The 21991-nt window shown below is 36.0% G+C and overlaps 1 protein-coding gene across 2 annotated transcripts in view; it reads left to right on the forward strand.

Moving 5' to 3' along the window:
- The window catches only part of EPHA6 (EPH receptor A6), a 1039321-nt gene that overhangs the window by 914790 nt on the left and 102540 nt on the right, over positions 1-21991 (forward strand). For both annotated transcript variants that reach the window (XM_025282417.3, XM_025282425.3), the window contains one exon: positions 5221-5430. In XM_025282417.3, coding sequence (XP_025138202.1) covers positions 5221-5430 — 210 coding nt within the window. The remainder of the gene's footprint in view (positions 1-5220; positions 5431-21991) is intronic.

The raw sequence follows: 21991 nt of genomic DNA on the forward strand, positions 1-21991 counted from the left end.
CTGTGTTCACAGTAGGCTCTCTATTCTGTTCCAGTGATCAATTTGGATCAATTTTTTCATCCATTCCACCTTATAGCAGATACGGATGTGAAAAGGATTTCCACATTATATGATGTTAGAGAAAAAAAATTAAAATGATACCACTGTGCTTCTATTACAATGGCCAAATTCAGTCACACTAACAATACCAAATGTTGGTGCGGATATGGAGCAGCAGGAAAAGCCCTTTGTTGGTGGGATGCAAAATGGTACAGCCACGTGGAAAGACAGTTTGGCAGTTTCTTACAAAGCTAACCATACACTTACCATACAATCCAGGTATTGTCCTCCTAGATATTCAATGAAAGGAGGTGAAAACTTATGTACATATAAAAACCTGCAGCTGTATTAACTGCTCAGTTCAGTCAGTTCAGTTGCTCAGTCGTATCCGACTCTTTGAGACCTCACGGACAGCAGCATGAAAGGCTTCCTTGTCCATCACCAACTCCCAGAGTTTGTTCAAACTCATGTCCATTGAGTTGGTGATGCCATCCAACCATCTCATCCTCTGTTTTCCACTTCTCCTCCTGCCTTCAATCATTCCCAGCATCAGGGTCTTTTCAAATGACTCAATTTTTAGCATCAGGTGGCCAAAGTATGGAATTTCAGCTTTAGCATCAGTTCTTCCAATGAATATCCAGGACTTATTTCCTTTAGGATAGACTGGCTGGATCTCCTTGCAGTCCTAGGAACCCTCAAGAGTCTTCTCCAACACCACAGTTCAAAAGCATCAATTCTTCGGCGCTCAGCTTTCTTCACAGTCCAACTCTCACATCCATACATGACTACTGGAAAAACCATAGCTTTGACTAGATAGACCTTTGTTTGCAAAGTAATGTCTCTGCTTTTTAATATGCTGTCTAGGTTTGTCATAGCTTTTCTTCCAAGGAGCAAGAGTCTTTTAATTTCATGGCTGCAGTCACCATCAGCAGTGATTTTGGAGCCCCAAAAAATAAAGTCTGTCACTGTTTCCACTGTTTCCCCATCTATTTGCCATCAAGTGATAGGACCAGATGCCATGATCTTTGTTTTCTGAATGTTGAGTTTTAAGCCAAGTTTTTCACTCTCCTCTTCACTTTCATCAAGAGGTTCTTTAGCTCTTCTTCACTTTCTGCCATAAGGGTGGTGTCATCTGCATATCTGAGGTTATTGATATTTCTCCCAGCAATCTGAATTCCAGCTCTTGCTTCATGTACCCCAGAATTTCTTATGATGTACTCTGCATATAAGTTAAATAAGCTGGGTGACAATATACAGCCTTGATGTACTCCTTTCCCAATTTGGAACCAGTTTGTTGTTCCATGTCCAGTTCTAACCATTGCTTCTTGACCTGCATAAATAGTCAATAAATAAAACTGCTATAAACAGTTAATAAATGGAAATGTTTATATCAGCTTTGTTTATAATTGTCAAAACTTAGAAGTAATCAAGATGTCCTTCAGTAAGTATATGAGTAAATAAACTGCATATCCAGACAATGGAATATTACTCACCACTAAAAATAATGAGATCTCAAGCTATGAAAAGACATGCAGAAATCATCAACGTATATTACTAAATTAAAGAATCTGAAAAGCTACATACTGATTCCAAATATATGACATCTGGAAAAGACAAAACTATAAAACCATGAAAAAATAAGTGTTGGCGAGGGAGGGAGTGGCAGGAGTAATGAACAGATGGAACACAGTTTTTAGAGCAGTGAAAATACTGTTATTGATACATGTTACTATACATAAACATTATGTGATATTGTAACAGTGAGTACATGTCATGATAACTTTGTCCAAACCTATAGAATGTGCAACACCAAGAATGAATCCTAATGTTCAAACCATGGACTTCAAGTGATTATGATTTGTGTTGGAGGTTCATTAAATGTAACAAATGTACCATTCTGGTAAAGGATGTTGATAATCATGTGTGGGAAGATCATGTGTGTGTTGAAGGAGAAGGTATATGGGAAATCTCTGTATCATCCTCTTAATTTTGCTTTGAACTTAAAAGTGCTCTAAAAAAGTCAGAGGGATGGTATGGGGAGGGAGGAGGGAGGAGGGTCAGGATGGGGAACACATATATACCTGTGGCAGATTCATTTCAATATTTGGCAAAACCAATACAATATTATAAAGTTTAAAAATAAAATAAAATTTTTAAAAAATAAAATAAATAACTTGATACTTTGTGCCACCCTCAGAACAAGATAGGAAATTAAATTTCAACCTAGCATTGAGTAGCTCTCTCTCCTTATGATGTAGAAGTTTCTTTTGCCTTGATTTTTCAGGAGAGTGAGTGGAGAGTTTTCTGAATTTTATTAAAATTACAAAAACTACATATGATTTTATGTTTTTATTTAATACCAGGTATTATTGAAATAAGTGATGAGCTGTGTTGCTTGTTTTGTATGTGATTCTCACTACAACTCTTAATTAGATTATAGTATTCTCATTGTAGGGCTTCACTAGTGGCTCAAACAGTAAAGAATTTGCCTGCAATGCAGAAGACTTGGGTATGATCCCTGGGTTGGGAAGATCCCCTGGCATAGGAAATGGCAACCCCCTCCAGTATTCTTGCCTAGAGAACCCCACAGACAGAGGAGCCTTGTGGGCTACAGTCCAGGGAGTCACAGAGTTGGACAGAACTGAGCAACTAAGCATGCATGCATTTTTATTATACAAATAATGAAATTAACACACACTCTAGTCTTCAGATCGTCTATTATTAACATTTCCTACTATACAGAAATTCTGCCTCGACAAGAACTGTGATACCAGACAATTGACTAATATGTAAAAGAACCATCTCTTTAAAATTAGTGTAATCCTTTCTAGGCCAAAAGAATGAATGCTTTCAAAGGCTTTGAGATTCCTAATAGAGGAGAGGTAAGTGAGGTACATGATAGAAGAGGCAGATTTCATCTAATTGTGCACTGTCTAAGAAGATGGATCAGAAACATAAAGACCTAATAACAGCAAAGACTTTCTTTGTTAGGTTATCTTTTATACATTAATTATACAGAAGCTCCTGCTTAAATAGGATACACTTGCTGTAGACTGTTTCTTTTATGAAAGAGTTCTTTTCCTTACTCTCCACTTGATTTGGAAGATATTAAGATAGAACTATCAGGGATGTAAGTTGTTGTAGTAAGGTGAAGTTTATTTCGTTTGTTGTATAAGTTTATTCACTTAACTGGCCAATGAATCATCATTGTAGCAGAGACCACATCACTGTAATATGGTCAATTCATCCCAATGTTTAACCTACTCTACAGTTTAAATCACATATCCATGAAAAATTCTTTAACTTTGCAAATGTTGAGATACTGTTATGTATGCCTCTACCACCTTGTATAAGGTAATATAGTCCTCTGGTCTCTTAATAAATATTAATTTTAGTATCATTCATAAATAAATGTTACCTGATATGTAAAACCAATTTGAGAATCTCACTTCTCTATAACCCCATTAATGATAACAATCTCCAAATAATTAATTAGAACAGTACGCATTAATTTTCAAACTTAAAATATTTTTATATTCATTTTCTCTACATTTGTACCATAGTATTTGTATCAGGTCTTACTGGTACACACAGCTTACATGAATGACAGTTGAATTTTTTTTATTTAAAAAAAATTATTTCAAAAACTAGCTTGTGGTTATCAAAGGGAAGAGTTAGTGCAGGGGTAAAGGGACAAATTAGGGGTATGGGATTAATATATACAAGCTACCATTTATAAAATACATAAGCAACAAGAATATACTGTATACCCTTCATCTTGCAATAACCTAGAGTGAAGTATAAAAGTGAAAGAAAGTGAAAATCACTCAGTTGTGTCTGACTCTTTGCAACCCTATAGGCTATACATTCCATGCAATTCTCCAAGCCAGAACACTGGAGTACTTAGCCTTTCCCTTCTCCAGGGGATCTTCCCAAACCAGGGATCGACCAAGGTCTCCTGCACTGCAGGCAGATTCTTTTCCAGCTGAGCCACAAGGGAAGCCCATAGTGGAGTAAAATTTGCAAAAATACTAGATCACTATGCTATACTACTGAGACAAACACAATATTGTAAATCAATTACACTTCAGTTAAAATACAGTTTTAAATCAAGGTGAGAAGCATAGTTAGTCAGAGGATTGATTACTATATACCACTGCTGTGCTTGGCTTGTTATTCATATTTCTTTTAATTTTCCTGAGAACTAAAATAGTCCTGTTTGCAGTCAACTGCCAACTTTTCTTTCCATTTGCTCTGTACAGTTGTCCCTAGATATCCACAGGGAACTGGTTTCAAGACCCACCTCAGATACAAAAATATACAGATGCTGAAGTTCCATAGTCAGCCCTTTGTATCCAAGAATTCTATATCTTCCGATATAATCAACCCAGAACTGTAAACATAATAGTGTACACAATCTGCAAGGCAGCGGAACTTGCAGATGCAGAGGCCCAACTAGGTATTTGCTGAAAAAAGTACAGGTATAAGTGGAACTGTGCAGTCCACACCTTTGTTTAAGGGACAACTCTGTAAGGAAAGATTAGGAAAATCAAGTTATTTTCTGTTTGCATATGGTTTTCATTCTCCTACAACTTTCCTAAACTTGTTTATGCAATCAATTTTTATTTTTCTTTGATCATTTCTCACAATTTCCAGCAATCACACAACTTTCATCCAACCCCAGATTTTGCTGCCCTGTACAGTCCAGAGGGTCATGCAGAATCAGACATGATTGGGCTCACACACACACACACACACACCCACACACACAGCTGGTTAGGAGCTAACTACTATGAAAAGTGAATTCTTTTTTCTTAGAAGTCATTGCTATTATCTTATTTAAATTTAGTTCCCTTTTGTTACTTAGAGTTGTTGAAATCATCTTTTCTGGAAGTTAATTTGGATGGTTTTCTTCTCTCCTTTGTTTTTCCCCCTTTATCACTTCAACCTAGATTTTCCTTTCTTTTAAATCTCAAACAGATTTTTACTTTTGTTATGAACAAAATGATCGGCAGACTTGGTGCTTACATTAAATTGGATCCAGTAAAATAAAATCAAGGGTTTCATTTAATACACCACACACACACGCACACCCCTACACAAACAGGCACACAGGAATGCGTGCATGCACCCACACTATAATAAAATAAACTAACATAAATAACTGTGATTCTCTTTCAGAAACATGATGGTCACTTCACAGTCATCCAGTTGGTCGGTATGCTCCGAGGCATTGCATCAGGAATGAAGTATCTTTCTGATATGGGTTATGTTCACCGAGATCTAGCAGCTAGGAATATATTGGTCAACAGCAACTTAGTATGCAAAGTTTCTGATTTTGGTCTCTCCCGAGTGCTGGAAGATGATCCAGAAGCTGCTTATACAACAACTGTAAGTTTATCCATCCTTTTCAAATTTAGTTTGTTTACTTTTATTGTTTGCAATATTATTAGAGTAATTCCAGTTTGTATTATGGTCTAAAGACAGAAGGAAAGATTGCCCCAAAATAGGATCTAGACAAGGACTGAGAGACATTGGTTTTCCATGCCAATTCTATAAAGAGCCTACCAGGCACTTCATGAGGAGAGGTTGGCAGGGATGATTATGGAACATACCTAATGATACATATACAATTAGTGATTTGTAGATAATTTAATCTGCACAAAATTTACTGAGTTTAGATTGCTCTCATTTGACTACGTGGTCTCATATCTGGTTATACTTAAGTGCTAAGAAATCTCTTCCTTCACTGAATCTGACACACATTTACATGGACAACTGTTTTATACCCACTTCTAGAGGAGGGACTCTCTCTCATTTTAATATTGCTAAACAACCCATCTTAAACTTACATAGAAAATGTTATGCCTCTTTGCTCTCAATTATGGAAATGAGGTCATATTTACCTAAAAAGAACATTAAAAGATATATTAAGAGACACTGATGTATAGAACAGTCTTATGGACTCTGTGGGAGAGGGAGAGGGTAGGAAGATTTGGGAGAATGGCATTGAAACATATATAATATCATGTATGAAATGAGTCGCCAGTCCAGGTTTGATGCACGATACTGGATGCTTGGGGCTGGTGCACTGGGACAACCCAGAGGGATGGTATGGGGAGGGAGGAGGGAGGAGGGTTCAGGATGGGGAACACAGGTATACCAGTGGCGGATTCATTTCGATATTTGGCAAAACTAATACAATATTGTACAGTTTAAAAATAAAATAAAATTTAAAAAAAATAAAATAAAATAAAAAGATATATTATGGCTCACACTTGTCTGTTTTAAGAGATATGTTTTATTTAAGATATGGAATAATGGCAGTTGGTCTTCCCAGATTGCTCAGTAATAAAGAATCTGCGTGCCATTACAGGAGATGTGGGTTAGATCCCTGGGTAGGGAAGATCCCCTGGAGAAGTAAATGGCAACCTACTCCAGTATTCTTGCCCAGTCCATGAGATTGCAAAGCAACTTATCAACTTAACAACAACAATGACAATAATGGCAGCTACTATTCAGATGTTTTATTTTTTTCTTTTAATTAAAATGAGTAGCTCCATTTCTTATATTTTAAAGACCAAAATGAAATGGAAAAATCATTTTATCACAGTATCTGTAAAACTTATAAAATTCCCTGATTCTGACTTTCAATTGTGTTCACTTTGTATCATCCAAGACAAACTTTGCTTTTCTCCTTGATAGTGGTATTTCCTAATAAGGACTTTCCTAGTTGAACTATTGAGTCTCACTATTGACAATACATAACCTGCATAATCACAGTTCTTTTAATATCTTAATTCTATTTACTTTGCATTAGTAAGATCTCTCTAAGCTCCAACTCTTAACCTCCCCTATTCTGCATAGTATGTGAAAAAAGTCACTCTATGCCAACATGGAGTTAATTAAAGAAGACATGCTCTGTACCCAACATGGAAATATTTAAAGCAAATAATGGAGGAGCATGAGGAGCATGTATTTCATATAGTTGTTTCATATAGTTGGGGGGAGATCTAAGAATCCTTCCTTCTTTACCTCATTCAAGTGTTTCTAAGTTGACTTTTTGATGTGAATTTTTAAATCTTAAGACATGTCCAGCTTTAAGAGTGGATATTTTTAATGAAAGTGAGATAAAAGTATTTTAGATCATTCACTATTCTGCCTTTAAGCACTTTAGCATAAATAATTGAGATTTTTCTGGAGATGATGCTTGCTGCTAAGCTGTTAAGTCACTTCGGTCGTGTCCAACTCTGTGCGACCCCATAGGTGGCAGGCCACCAGGCTCCCCCGTCCCTGGGATTCTCCAGGCAAGAACACCAGAGTGGGTTGCCATTTCCTTCTCCAATGCATGAAAGTGAAAAGTGAAAGTGAAGTCACTCAGTTGTGTCCAATGATGCTTACCTGCTAGTAAAACATAATATGAATTTTCACTCACTTCTATCTTTTTTAAATAAAAGAGTTACTGTTAAAAGTTATGCAGTAAAATCTTTTAAACACTTTCACTTAAAATCATATGATATCCAATGCACTAAATAAAAGAACCTGTGGTGAAAAATATTTTTGATTTTTTTATTTTGAAAAATAAAGTGTTATTCTTTGAGAGCCTATCACAAGATTCTATGTCCATCAAGTCATCAATGGTAGAAATGAGACTGTGCTAAGATATTAGTACCATGTGGTAAAATGCATCTTACACTAAGTCTGTGTAGGTGAACCAGGCCAACCTGAAGAATAACTTGTACTTCAAATGTTCCTTAAGATTTAACGAAGCAAAGAATGGAAGTGATACGACAGCTTCAGGCACAAAGTCACTCTTGGATACAGGACCATGAAACCTACTAGCTCCCACCAAGCTACATATCATTAGCATAAATAGAAATAAGGACAGGTTTCTGCACAGAATTTTAATGAAAAATTCAAGAAAAGAAAATGACAGTTTCCTCTAGGTAAATGTAATTCAGCAGCCTAAATATAAAGAAAAACAGGAGAAAAATAGCTATGTTATCAGAAGGCTATAATGTGAAGATTTAAATAACTTTTTCAGCAAAAAGGTGGTGAACAAATAAACCTTGGAAGAATGAAAAACAATAAAATCCTGGCTTGATAAGCCAAATTCATCACTAAGAAAGGAGCTTTGCCATTTGGGACAAATAATAAACTGACTCTTCCTTTTAACAGTTCTTACTCGACAGATATTATGATAGCAGTCAGTTGAAATCAGTCAAATATACAGACCTTTGTAATTCAGTTCAGTTCAATCACTCAGTCCTGTCTGACTCTTTGCGACCCCATGGACTGCAGGATGCCAGGCTTCCCTGTCCATCATCAAATCCTGGAGCATGCACAAACTCATGTCCATAGAGTCACTGATAGACACCACAATATCATCCTGTGTCGTCCACTTCTCCTCCTGACATCAATTTTTCCCAGCATCAGGGTCTTTTCCCAGCATCAGGGTCTTTTCTTCACCTAAGGTAGCCAAAGTATTGGAACTTCAGCTTCAGCATCAGTCCTTCCAATGAATATTCAGGACTGATTTCCTTTAGGATTAACTGGTTGGATCTCCTTAAAGTCCAAAGGACTCTCAAGAGTCTTCTCCAACAATACAGTTCAAAAGCATCAATTCTTTGACACTCAGCTTTATTTATGCTCCAGCTCTCACATCTGATACATAACTACTAGAAAAACCATTGCTTTGACTAGACAGACTTTTGTCAGAGAGTAATGTCTCTGCTTTTTAATACGCTATCTAGGTTTGTCATAGCTTTTCTTCCAAGGAGCAAGTGTCTTTTACTTTCATGGCTGTAGTCACCATCCGCAGTGATTTTGGAGCCCCCAAAAATAAAGTCTGTCACTGTTTCCATTGTTTCCCCATCTATTTGCCATGAAGTGATGGGACCAGATGCCATAATCTTAGTTTTTTTATTTATTTTTTATTTTTTTTACTTTATAATATTGTATTGGTTTTGCCATACATCAACATGCATCCGCCATGGGTGTACATGTGTTCCCCATCCTGAACACCCCTCCCACCTCCCTCCCCGTGAATGTTAGGTTTTAGGCCAAATTTTTCACTCTCCTCTTTCACTTTCATCAAAAGGTTCTTTAGTTCCTCTTTGCTTTCTGCCATAAGAGTGATGTCATCTGCATATCTGAGGTTATTGATATATCTCCCAGGAAACTCAATTCCAACTTGTAATTCATCCAGCCTGGCATTTCGCATGTTGTACTCTGCATATAAGTTAAATAAGCTGGATGACAATATATAGCCTTGTATATCCTTGTAAAGGGCAATATATAATCCTTTCCCAGTTTGAAATTAGTCCATTGTTCCATGTGTGGTTCTAACTGTTGATACTTGACCTGCATACAGATTTCTCAGGAGGCAGGTAAGGTGGTCTGGTATTAACATCTCTTGAAGAATTTTCCAGTTTGTTGTGATCCACACAATGAAAGGATTTGATGTAATCAATAAAGCAGAAGTAGATGTTTTTCTGGAACTCTTGTATTTTCAATGATCCAACGGATATTGGCAATTTGATCTGGTTCCTCTGCCTTTTCTAAATCCAGCTTGAACATCTGGAATTTCTCAGTTCACATACTATTGAAGCCTAGCTTGGAGAATTTTGAACATTACTTTGCTAGCATGTGAAATGAGTGCAATTGTGTGGTCGTTTGAGCATTCTTTGGCATTGCCTTTCTTTGGGATTGAAATGAAACCTGATATTTTCCAGTCCTGTGGCCACTGCTGAGTTTTCCAAATTTGCTGGCATGTTGAGTGCAGCACTCTCACAGCATTATCTTTAGGATTTGAAATAGCTTAAATGAAATTCCATCACCTCCACTAGCTTTGTTCATAGTGTTGCTTCCAAACGCCCACTTGACTTCACATTCCAGGATGTCTGGCTCTAGGTGAATGATCACACCATCATGTTATCCTGGTCCTTAAGATCTTTTTTGTACAGTTCTTCTGTGTATTCTTGCCACCTCTTCTTACAATCTGCTTCTGTTAGGTCCATACCATTTCTGTCCTTTATTGAGCCCATCTTTGCATGAAAAGTTCCCTTGGTATTTCTAATTTTCTTGAAGAGTTCTCTAGTCTTTCCCATTCTATTATTTTCCTCTATTTCTTTGCATTGATCAAGAAGAAGGTTTTCTTATCTCTCCTGCTATTCTTTGGAACTCTTCATTCAGATGGATATATCTTTCCTTTTCTCCTTGGCTTTCATTTCTCTTCTTTTCTCAGTTATTTGTAAGGCCTCTTCAGACAACCATTTTGCCTTTTGGCATTCTTTTCTTGGGGTTGGTTTTTGATCACTGCCTCCTGTACAATGATATGAACCTCCATCCGTAGTTCTTCAGGTACTCTATCTATCAGATCTAATCCTTTGAATCTGTTTGTCACTTCCACTGTATAATCTAAGGCATTTGATTTATAATTCATATATGATTTGTTTATAACCCTGGTCACACCTGAATGGTCCAGTGGTTTTCCCTACTTTCTTCAATTTAAGTCTGAATTTTGCAAAAGGAATTCATGATCTGAGCCACAGTCAGCTCCTGTTTTGCTTCTGCTGATTGTATAGAGCTTCTCCATCTTTGGCTGCAAATAATATAGTCAATATATATTAAATATATATATTATAATCAATCCATATAATCAATCTGATTTCACTGTTGACTATCTGGTGATGTCCATATGTAAAATCATCTCTTGTATTGTTGGAAGAAGGTGTTTGCTACGACCAGTGCATTCTCTTGGCAAAACTCTGTTAGCCTTTACCCTGCTTCATTTTGTACTCCAAGGCCAAATTTGCCGGCTACTCCAGGTATCTCTTGAGTCCTACTTTTTTCATTCCAGTCCCCTATGATGAAAAGGACATCTTTTTTTGATGTTAGTTCTAAAAGGTCTTGTAGGTCTTAGAACCATTCGACTTCAGCTTCTTCGGTATTACTGGCTGGGACATAGACTAGGATTGCTGTGATACTGACTAGAAATGAACAGAGATTATTCTGTCATTTTTGAGATTGCACCCAAGTACTGAATTTTGGACTCTTTTGTTGACTATGAGGGCTACTCCATTTCTTCTAAGGGATTCTGGCCCATGGTAGTAGGTGTAATGGTCATCTGAATAAAATTTGCCCATTCCAGTCCATTTTAGTTCACTGTTTCCTAAAATGGCAATGTTCACTCTTGCCATCTCCTGTTTGAACTCTTCCAATTTGCCCTGAGTCATGGACCTAACAATCCAGGTTCCTATGCAATATTGTTCTTTACAGCATCAGACTTTACTTCCATCACCAGCCACATCCACAGCTGTGCACTGTTTTTGCTTTGGCTCCATCATTCTTTCTGGAGCTATTTCTCCACTCTTCTCCAGTAGTATATTGGGTGGCTACTGACCTGGGGAGTTCATCTTTCAGTGTCATATCTTTTTGCCTTTCATTCTGTTCATGGGATTCTCAAGGCAAGAATACTGAAGTGGTTTGCCACTCCCTTCTCCAGTGGGCCACATTCTGTCAGAACTCTCCATGATGACCTGTCCCTCTTGGGTCACACTACATAGCATGGGGCATAGTTTCACTGAGTTAGACAAAGCTGTGATCAATATGGTCAGTTTGGATAGTTTTCTGTGACTGTGGCTTTCATTCTGTCTGCCCTCTGATGGATAAGGATATTATGATAGAAGTCAGTCGAAATCAGTCAAATATGCAGACCATTGTAATTAGCAGGAGAGAAAGAAATCAATATGCCAATTTTAGATTTCCTTAATTCAAAGGGAAAAAAGTGCCCTTGAGCCAACCAATGATTATTTGATGGACTAATTCATATTGAAAAGCAGAGACATTACTTTGCCAACAAAGGTCCGTCTAGTCAAGGCTATGGTTTTTCCAGTGGTCATGTATGGATGTGAGAGTTGGACTGTGAAGAAAGCTGAGCACCAAAGAATTGATGCTTTTGAACTGTGGTGTTGGAGAAGACTCTTGAGAGTCCCTTGGACTGCAAGGAGATCTAACCAGTCCATTCTGAAGGAGATCAGCCCTGGGATTTCTTTGGAAGGAATGATGCTAAAGCTGAAACTCCAGTACTTTGGCCACCTCATGCGAAGAGTTGACTAATTAGAAAAGACTCTGATGCTGGGAGGGATTGAGGGCAGGAGGAAAAGGGGACGACAGAGAATAAGATGGCTGGATGGCATCACTAACTTGATGGACGTGAGTCTGAGTGAACTCTGGGAGTTGGTGATGGACAGGGAGGCCTGGCGTGCTGCGAATCATGGGGTCGCAAAGAGTCAGACACAACTGAGTGACTGAACTGAACTGAACTGAATTCATAGTCAGAAATTCTGACAGTTTTTATTAATTTTTGTCAGTATAAGCTTTTGTAAAGGGTACTCTAATGATCTAATATTTAAAAACTATATATTTCAGAATTAGTGTATCCAGACTTTGAGTCCAAATGCCAGAAAGCAAATCAATAACAATGGAGATGAAAGGGCAACAAAGCTTTACACTAAACCAGAGAGAACATGTGCTAAGTGCAGAGCCACAATATCCAATAATACCCAATAACTGTTGAAGAACTGAACATCATACATACAGGTTTGGATCAAGGCTGAGAGACCAAAAATCTTAATGGTAGTTTTCTGGTACAGTTCTGCCAGGAGGCATACACTTCTTTGGGTGAACTGACAATGTCAGACTTAAGCATTAATTGATGCTTTCAAATTGTGATGCTGAAGAAGACTCTTGAGAGTTCCTTGGGCTGCAAGGAGATCAAATCAATCCATCTTAAAGGAAATCAGTCCTGAATATTCATTGGAAGGACTGATGCTGAAGCTGAAGCTCCAGTACTTTGGCCACCTGATGTGAAGAACTGACTCATTGGAAAAGATCCTGATGCTGGGAAAGATTGAGGGCAAAAGAAGAGGAGATCAGCAGAGAATGAGATGGTTAGACAGCATCACCAACTCAGTGGATATGAATTTGAGCAAACTCTGGGAGATAGTGGAGGACAGAGGAGCCTGGAGTACTGCAGTCCATGGGGTCTTAAAGAGTCAGACACGACTTAGTGACTGAACAACAAAGCATTAGATGGAAATAGGAATCAACAATAGCACAGATAATATCGAAAGAATTATTTCCTAAAAAGTCTTATCTTTGGAGCTTAGGAAATAAGGATTTGTGATCATTACAGAGGTCTTGGTAGTGAAACACATGAAAAAGGTTTGAAGATTATCATATACAGAATAGAAAAGACCTGTGCAAACAGCTCAATAAGAAATCCTGAAGCTAGAGAGGACCATCTTGTTCATTCATGCATACCATAGCCAAGCCACACTGTGGGAAAACCTCCGTCTGTCATTTGTGCAAAGCATGCACAAAAGCAAACCCTTTGTAGATGTCAGCCCTGTGTCTCTCCAATATGCATTTTAAAGAAAGGACTCGAAGGCCTTAGACCTTGGAAGGCGTTACTGAAGACAAGAGACCACTGAGAAACTAATATTGCTGATCAGTTCTCAGGTTTGGGGTGACTTAGAAGTAGTAATTACAAGTAGTAATGAATCCCTTTAGCTTTTTATAAAACCCTAGAAAGCAGGATATTTATCTTTTACATGTTTTAATGCTTTCAACAGCAAGATTAATACACTACTTAGTGTCTGCTTTGTTAATTGCTGATAATTACACTAATAAGAAAATGGTAGGAAGAAAGTGATTGAAACTATAAGCACATTGTTTTCAGTAAAATTACATTAATTTCTTCTCTGATATGACTGTTGTTAATCACAACCCACCAAATGAGTAAGCCTAAAACAATCCTTAATGTATCATAAGAAGAGGAAAAAATTACAATAGAAAGCAGAAAATGTTACAGACATTGAAGCAGTTATTACAATGGGTCAAGGTATTAACAGAAGAGAAAATTCTACAAGACCCAAGACAAATTGTTTATAAAAGCACATAGTAGATAATATTTTAATATCTACAAACATCTGAAATACATCCAGCCCTTCTAGTCTAAATGCTAATCAATGAGGAATAATCGAAGGCCAGTCACAAATCTGAAGACGTTTGGCCTACATCTTGATGATTAACCATAAATTGTATGAAATACCAAGTACTGCTTGTTTTTTGTTTTAGCAACATCCAACACTGTCTAATTCAGAGTTATTCTCCCTGCTCCTAGTGATTTTAGAACAAACCCAGACTAAATTGATTTACTGAGGAAGATCAATCAGCAGCTGTTCAGCGAGCGGAAAGCACCATGTTCATTGGCCCATCTTGCTTGTGCAGAAAAAAGACAAAATAAGACAGTGTATACAAAGCTGCTGACTTTAGCCCTTGAGTTTCAGAGATACCATCTTAAGAAATGAAGTCATTCTAATGCTTAATTGCCAGTTTCATCTCTTATGTCAAAAAAAGGCCTTTTTTCCCCCTGTGACAATAGAAAACTGGAAAGAAAAACATTATAAATATAGTATAAATCACATGAAAGCTCTGTGAAAAGCTTACTTATTCCCAGTATAAGGAGCTTCACATCAATGGCAAATAAATTGAAAAAGATTATCAGTTATTTATGCTGTTTATGGCAGGTCCTGTTAGCTGCCTACCCAGCCTCTCTAATCATCTTCTCCTTGCTAATAAAATCTTTATTTGGATGTTGATAATGAACTCATACCCAGAAAATAAATCATAATTCATACATATTTATACTATTCTCCTTTAACACTTAAATTTTATTCTTTGAAAAGTCATTTAAATGTAAAGGGAAGTGAGTTCGGCAACTTTGGAGAAAATCTGGGGGTTGAGGTCTACTGTAGATAGGCTTACAGGGAGAGCTTTGTAGTGTTGGCCCTTTCTTTTCTTTGTTGCCTCGAATATAGCTTTGGCAGGACATAGGCTTGGGATTGTGACAGCATGTTTCAGTCATGAGGCAAGAAGCCTAAGGAGACAAACCCAGTGCTCAGGATGGCCAGGTAGGAGTGCAAAAGAACCTAGTTCTCTAATGAAAATGTTAAGTATCTGTGTCAATACAGAATCCACTTGTTCTAGTTATTTGTTTATAATTTAGTTAAATATTTTATTTACTTAAGCTCCTGAGAAATGGACCTTCTATGACTCTGTGACCTGTACCTGAAGACATTCTGATACAGTAATCAACACATAAGAAAACCTCCAGATTGATAGATAATGTAAATAAGAAAATGAAAACATGAGTGATTAAAATGTCACCTCAGTCATACAAACGGACTAGATTATCTAAGCAGACTATAAATATACAATTAGTTTGGTGATTCAGTAATCATAATTTATTCATTTAACATGTATTCCTTAATATAATTGGATGCTAAGCTGGTCTGTGGAGAAGACAGACATTAAATAATCACGTATAATTACAGTCTGAGAGACTTTATACAACCCCTTGGTTGAGTGCTTACTATGTGCCAGGTACTGTTCTGGGAATTGAAGATATTGCACTAAACAAACTTTTCTTATGAAGCTTACAGCCTTGATAATCTTTATTATAAAGACAATAAACAATTTTTTAAAAAGATAATAAATGAAGTTTTAAAAGTAAGAGAAAGACAAATCTCAATCTTAGTGACAGATGCTGGATATATTATAAAATTATAAAAAATAAACTTGAGAAGCTACCTTGGAAGCACAGTCAGAAAATACTTCTTTAATGAGGTGTCATTTGAAATGAGACCTGAAAATTATAAAGGTACCAGCCATGACAAGATCTGAAGCCAGATGTTCTAAGGTGAAAGGGAAGAAATACAGATCCTAAACCTTAGGGAACAAGTTTGGCATAGTTCAGAAGTAGGAGAAAGGCCAGGATGGTTGACCAACTAAGAGATCAGGGAAAGGGGTAGGAAACTAAAGCATGAAGGGTCATGGAAAGGAGAAGACTGACTATGAAAGGAGTCCACTGGAAAATTTTAAGCACCTGTTGACATAACAGAAATTTTATTTTTCAAGAGCTCATTCTGCCTGATATGTTGGGAATGAATTGTAGAGAAAAAAGAGAGAGAGAGCAAAAGATGCATTTGCACCCTTAGACAGGAAATGATGGAAGCTTGGTGTAAGCTGGAATAGAAAACAGAGTGGCGAAGATAGTTGGATATCTTTATCAATAGCTCTACCAATATATGTGAGTGTGTGTATGTCCATGTGTGTATTTATTTTTATTTATTAACAAGTAAAGAAATTGAGGCCAAAGAAATTGTGATGTGCTCAAGTCATATGGCTATTACGTTGGAAACAAAGTCAATTAATTATTGCCATAATGACATTGTTAAAGGAGAGAATCTGTTCCACAATTGAATCCTCCTTCTTTCACAAAACTTCCCACTGCAAATTCTCTCTTGTCGTATACAAACTTCCTTCTGTTTCTCATCTCTGAAGCCCATGCAGAAGGTAATGGATAGCAGTAGTTGAAAGTCTCCGAAGATTGAGAAATAAGGAGAATGATCTCTTGGTCTCTGGTAATATATATTACAAATGCACAGATATTTCAAAGTGTTTATTTTCTTTTGTTTACTGAACTGTTAAAATTATTCTGCAATGAATATTTTACATTCATGCCAAGAGAAAGAAAACAATGTATGTTATAGAAATAGAGAAATACCTCCTGGGAGAGTGCCAGGACATCCTTCTGCTCAGTATATTTAAAAATTTTCTCCCTGGTATTAGTCAGTGAATAGGCAACATGTTTGCTTGATTGTTTTCATGTAACTTTTCTAAACAAAAAGATGGCTGTAGGTCATTTCACTGGGCAACACTTTTAAACGAAAGATGAAGAGATTAAGGAAATGAACATTACCATTACTGATTTTTTAAATGGAATTCTGGGCAATATTCCAAGAAGCCTCAAATTCTTCCACAGAGTTTCAAATTCAATACCTGTCCCTTAATTGTCACCCCAGGGCTTACCATTACTCCCCACAATCATCAACTTTTCCAAGCCTATAAGCGGTCCTTAGGAAATCAAAAGCTGGAGAAAGTGCTATCGAATTTTGAAGTGTACTTTGAAGGAACAGAATTGAATTTCAAACATTGAAAAATTTATCAGCATCCTTGTTAAGAAATAAATATTTTTTCCCTTTTTCTCTGTTTATTGCCTGACTACCCCTTGGTTGCTTTATGCTAGCTACTTACTCATCATGTTTTCTTAGGGAAACACTTACAACCATGGTTTACTTACAGGCCACTGCAAAGAACTTCCCCCAGATTCTCCCTCAGACCTCTCACTCTGCAAGAAACAGCTCTGAGTGCATTCACGTTCCATAATTATTAGCATTATTCAGATCATGACTGTTCAAATTAACATGAACACACCAAGTTTCACTATTCCCAGTTTTGCTTCTTTAAACTTGCAGTAAGAACAGAGTGTTATTATATGAAGCATGCACACCATTCAACTGTTTAACCATGCTCTTAATCAGTGTATAATATGTGTCACAAATAGGCAGCTGCTAAATGAATTATACATAAAGATAATGTTTTCTAGATTACTCTTGCCTGGATATTTTGCATAATTTGGGTCCTAATACATTCTGATCCTTAATTCTCTTTTTTTAATAGAAACTAAATCATTACCTTGTTCTTTTTAGTTGTTTAAAACTTTGTTTTTCATATATGCTATAAAAGTAAAGGGAAGACAACATTTTTAATTTTAGTGTTTATAGCATATAATTTTCTGAGAGCCAAAATCGCTTTCTCTTTTCTTTCTCATGTTTCCTGATTAAGTTGCAAATATATTTGCCTTTAAAAATAACTGCTACTAAGAAAAATATAAATTCAATAGAACCAAGTTGTATTATTAATAGAAAATAACTAATAAAAGCAAGGGGTAAGCTATTAGGCCCTCATATATACCCCACCCTCCATAGAATTTCATAATCAAGACATTACAATAGGCTAGTATGTAAATGGAATCATTAAATAATGAAGAAAACACTATAGACATAATATGGTAGAATTCACAGTGGGTGATAAACTTGGAATTTATACCCACATCTTCAATAGACTTGTTAAAATGTCTCCTCTCTACAGATAAATAAAAATCAACAAGATAATAAGTTAAAATATGGATTATAGCTGCTATTAAGATGAACAGCATAAAAAATCACCTAAGGCACTTATTTGAAATGCTAATTCCCAATTCCCAGCCCCAGAGAATCATTTTCATTCCGTAAGTCTGGGGGAGGAGTAGCAAGGCATGATCTGGAAATCTGTGTTTTTAATAAACACCCAGATGTGAAACAGGCTATCTGAAAGTCCATTTTGCTTAACTGCCCTAATATAATCTAGACACATATCCAATTATTCCTCCTCCAACCTTACATGCCATTAAACAAGACAAAAGTCACAAGCAGGTAAAAGATTTGTCCATACAATGGGAAAAGGGTGGGATAGAGGGAAGATGAGAGCCATGGACAGTGTTCACCCTAAGATACCTTATTCTTTTAATATATATTCCGTGTAGCCCAAGCATTTTGTTTCAGTTTCTTATAGGAGATGGTTTATGGTATAAAATATGCTTAATAGTAAAGAGAAAAATTGTTATCCCTGATGTTACTTTTTTATTCCTTTGTTAAGCTTTGTTTTACTGGCCTCAGTGGTCTCCACTTTGCTACCTTCATGTAGCTTCTTCTCTTTAGGTTATCTGTGATGGTCATTTTTTCCCAATAAACAGACATCTATTGACTGATGTAGAAATGTATGCCCCTCTTTGGAAACTTATGCAAGGCCTGTAAATTCTGTGAAAATAAATCATGAAACAACTGTAACCTGTGGCCAAAACTCGGATAACTCCTCAATAGCCATGTAGTTGACCTGGTGCTGAATTCTATCTCAGAGTTTTAAAACAGTTATGTATATTTCAGAATATACCATTGAATGTTTAATATCTCTAAAGTTTATGAGGTTTCACTGTACTTGGATATGATTAGATTTTGCTTGAACTCCAATATGATTTATGGGAAATAGAAGAAACTGCTGGAATTGCAGTTTCTAGAGCTTTAGCCCAGAATATATCTTCTGGTTCTACAGTGAAATTCATCCTCCATACTCAACATTAAAAAGTAGTCTTAGGATCACTTTATAAAAAGTACACATACTAGAAAAAAAGACATAAAAGCATGATAAAACAAAATAATACTTGCATATAATCATCATAAATGATGCTACCAAAGTGTCACGAAACACTTGTACACATATGCCCCCTTGTGGTGAATGCATGGGACATTTTAAAAGCTTTTCGTAAATCAAAGAATATTTTTCTTAGTTTAGTATTGTGTGAGATAGAAGATGTACATTTTAATAAGTCCTAGTTTACGAGATTTGACTTATGTGTTGTTTACTAAAGCTTAATAACTCTGAACTATTTACCCATAAGAAGGAAGGAAGGATAAGAGAAAACTGATTTCTAGTATTTAACTGAGAAGTTACCCACATTTACATTAAGATTCCAATACTGTACTTTAAAATGATTCAGTCAGTGTTTTTAGTGGAAAAATAATCCCAGTGAAAAGATTAAATGTAAAGTCAGAAGAAGGATTGTTAAAGTAAGTGAAAGCAGCAAGTTTAAAACAAATTGGGTGGAAGACAAAGAAGCAGAAAGAAACTTAGTGGAAAAGAAAATAAAACATGTGGACTTTTCATTGACATTTTTAAATGCCAATGCAAGTTTTCTTGCATATAAATGAAAGTCATGGTTTTGAGGACACTTCAGAGAAATAGAAGATATTTCAAAGGGCAAGAGGGCAACCATGATTCTTGGAAGATTCAAAGCAATGACAGATTCTGCAGACTGGGGCACAGTAGCCTATATATAATTGATACATACAAGGGGAGAAAGGGTAGATTAAAAAACAGCAACTTGATTAAACCCTAGTTAATGAAGAGAGAAATGATCAAGGGTTAAACCAGAAAAAAATATTGAAATACAAACTACTCAAGTGGATTTTCCGTTATATAAGGAAAATTACCAGAAAAAATAATAGCAACTACAAGCGCTAGTATTCTATTACTAGTACTCTGTTTTAGAAAAATAAATGACATAAAGTTTATGGATATGTTTTCCCACATTTATTTTGGACATGAGGGTAGTAATACATAAGTTACCTTTGAATAAAATATTGTCCTGGTGTACCACAGATTATACACAGGTTATATAATCCCAGAATTTAAACATTTGTTCAAGTAAGAATTTCCTCCATCCCACCAACACTATTACAGATTTATTCAAGTGTTAGAAATAGTCCAGAAAAAAATATAAGCCAATTTAGCACCTAGTAAGATCATGTGGAAAACTATTTGAATTTTTATTTCTCATCCTGAAACAAAAAAATATAAGGAACTCTCAAGAACAAAACAGGACGTATTCTCTGTTATTTTGAATTCTGTTTCTAGCTAAATATTATTTTTAAATTCCTACTCTTGAAAACTTATAAAACATTGCCAGAAAAAAGGTTATAATAACAATCTTAAGATAAAATATTCATTATACTTCCTTTGTACTGTTTTGTACTGTTCTCTTTATTTTTGAAATGTTGCTATATATTCATTTTTACTAGTTTTATAGCTTTGAATATTTTAGGTTAATCTGGGTCACATTTCTAATATAAGTTTTTTAAAACTCCTCATGTCCCTTTACCGTCTAAATTGGAGCCATCTTGCCATTCACATTGACAGGAAGCACAGTACAGATGGAAATGAACATTGTGATTTTAAAGGTATTGAGACCACACTGTAAACTCCTATCCTTCAATGTACGTCGCTTGAATATAACTTTCCCAGAAAAATGCAAGATACACAAGAGGATAAGGGATGTTATGCCACAATTTACAAGAAATAAACAAGAATAAGGAAGACAAAAATGAAACATGGATGTGGCACAATGTGACAGAAATATGCCCCATTAAAACAGCATTCCGTCATACATCAAAACCAATACAATATTGTAAAGTAAAAAAAAAAGAATAAAATAAAATATGCTGAGAAGAGTTAGGAGAAAAAAAAAAACAAAACAGCATTCTATAGGATGACTTCTTACCTGATTTTATCTGTACTGACCAAGAATCTAAGCTATCATAGTCATAGAGGCTCTGCCAGTAAAGATATCAATAGATGACAGTGTCTGGAGACTCTTCAATTCTAGATCTTTGGGGATGACAAAAGGATTACTTAAAATGCCCTGAACCTACATTATGAAAATAAAATACATTTTATCAGACATTACATTAATCATAAGTCTACTCAATACAAGAAAATAGTATTCTAATATTAAATTCTAATTTCTTCTCAGTAAAGAATTCATAAAAAATATCTAAGATAATAGTCTGTTTTGGTCTAATCTGAATTCCTTTTCCAGATTTCAGTGACTCCTTTCTATATCTTGTCATTTCTATCAATATACTTGCTCAAAGTTCATGTCAGATACAGCCTTTTTCACTGAATTTCTAAGATGAGTTACTTCCTATAATAAAGTGGAAAATACTGGTTCCCTGCCATCTTTGTAAATCCAAAAATAACATCTCTTTTTGTAGTGCCATAGCACTGACAGTATTTCTGAGTCCTCATACTATGTGCTGCATTTTTCATATAGATGGAAAATATTGATAAAGATTTTTTTGGTACAATGTTATCAAAAGAAGTTCAGAGCAAAAAGAATTGTAAAGACGGAGCTCCCTGATGTTGGTCAGCTTACTTGGAGGTGTCTCAAGCCCTCGTGTTCATCTTAAGAAAGATGTTAACATAGTTTAAGAGCTCCTCCAGTGGATTCTAACACTAAAGAAACTTCATAGAACATGGAGTTTATGATGGATGAAGACCTATTACTGAGATATTATATAGTTTATAAATATCATGTATGAAACGAGTTGCCAGTCCAGGTTCGATGCATGATACTGGATGCTTGGGGCTGGTGCACTGGGACGACCCA

The sequence above is a fragment of the Bubalus bubalis genome, chromosome 1 (genome assembly GCF_019923935.1).
Source record: "Bubalus bubalis isolate 160015118507 breed Murrah chromosome 1, NDDB_SH_1, whole genome shotgun sequence".
Taxonomy (NCBI): Eukaryota; Metazoa; Chordata; class Mammalia; order Artiodactyla; family Bovidae; genus Bubalus; species Bubalus bubalis.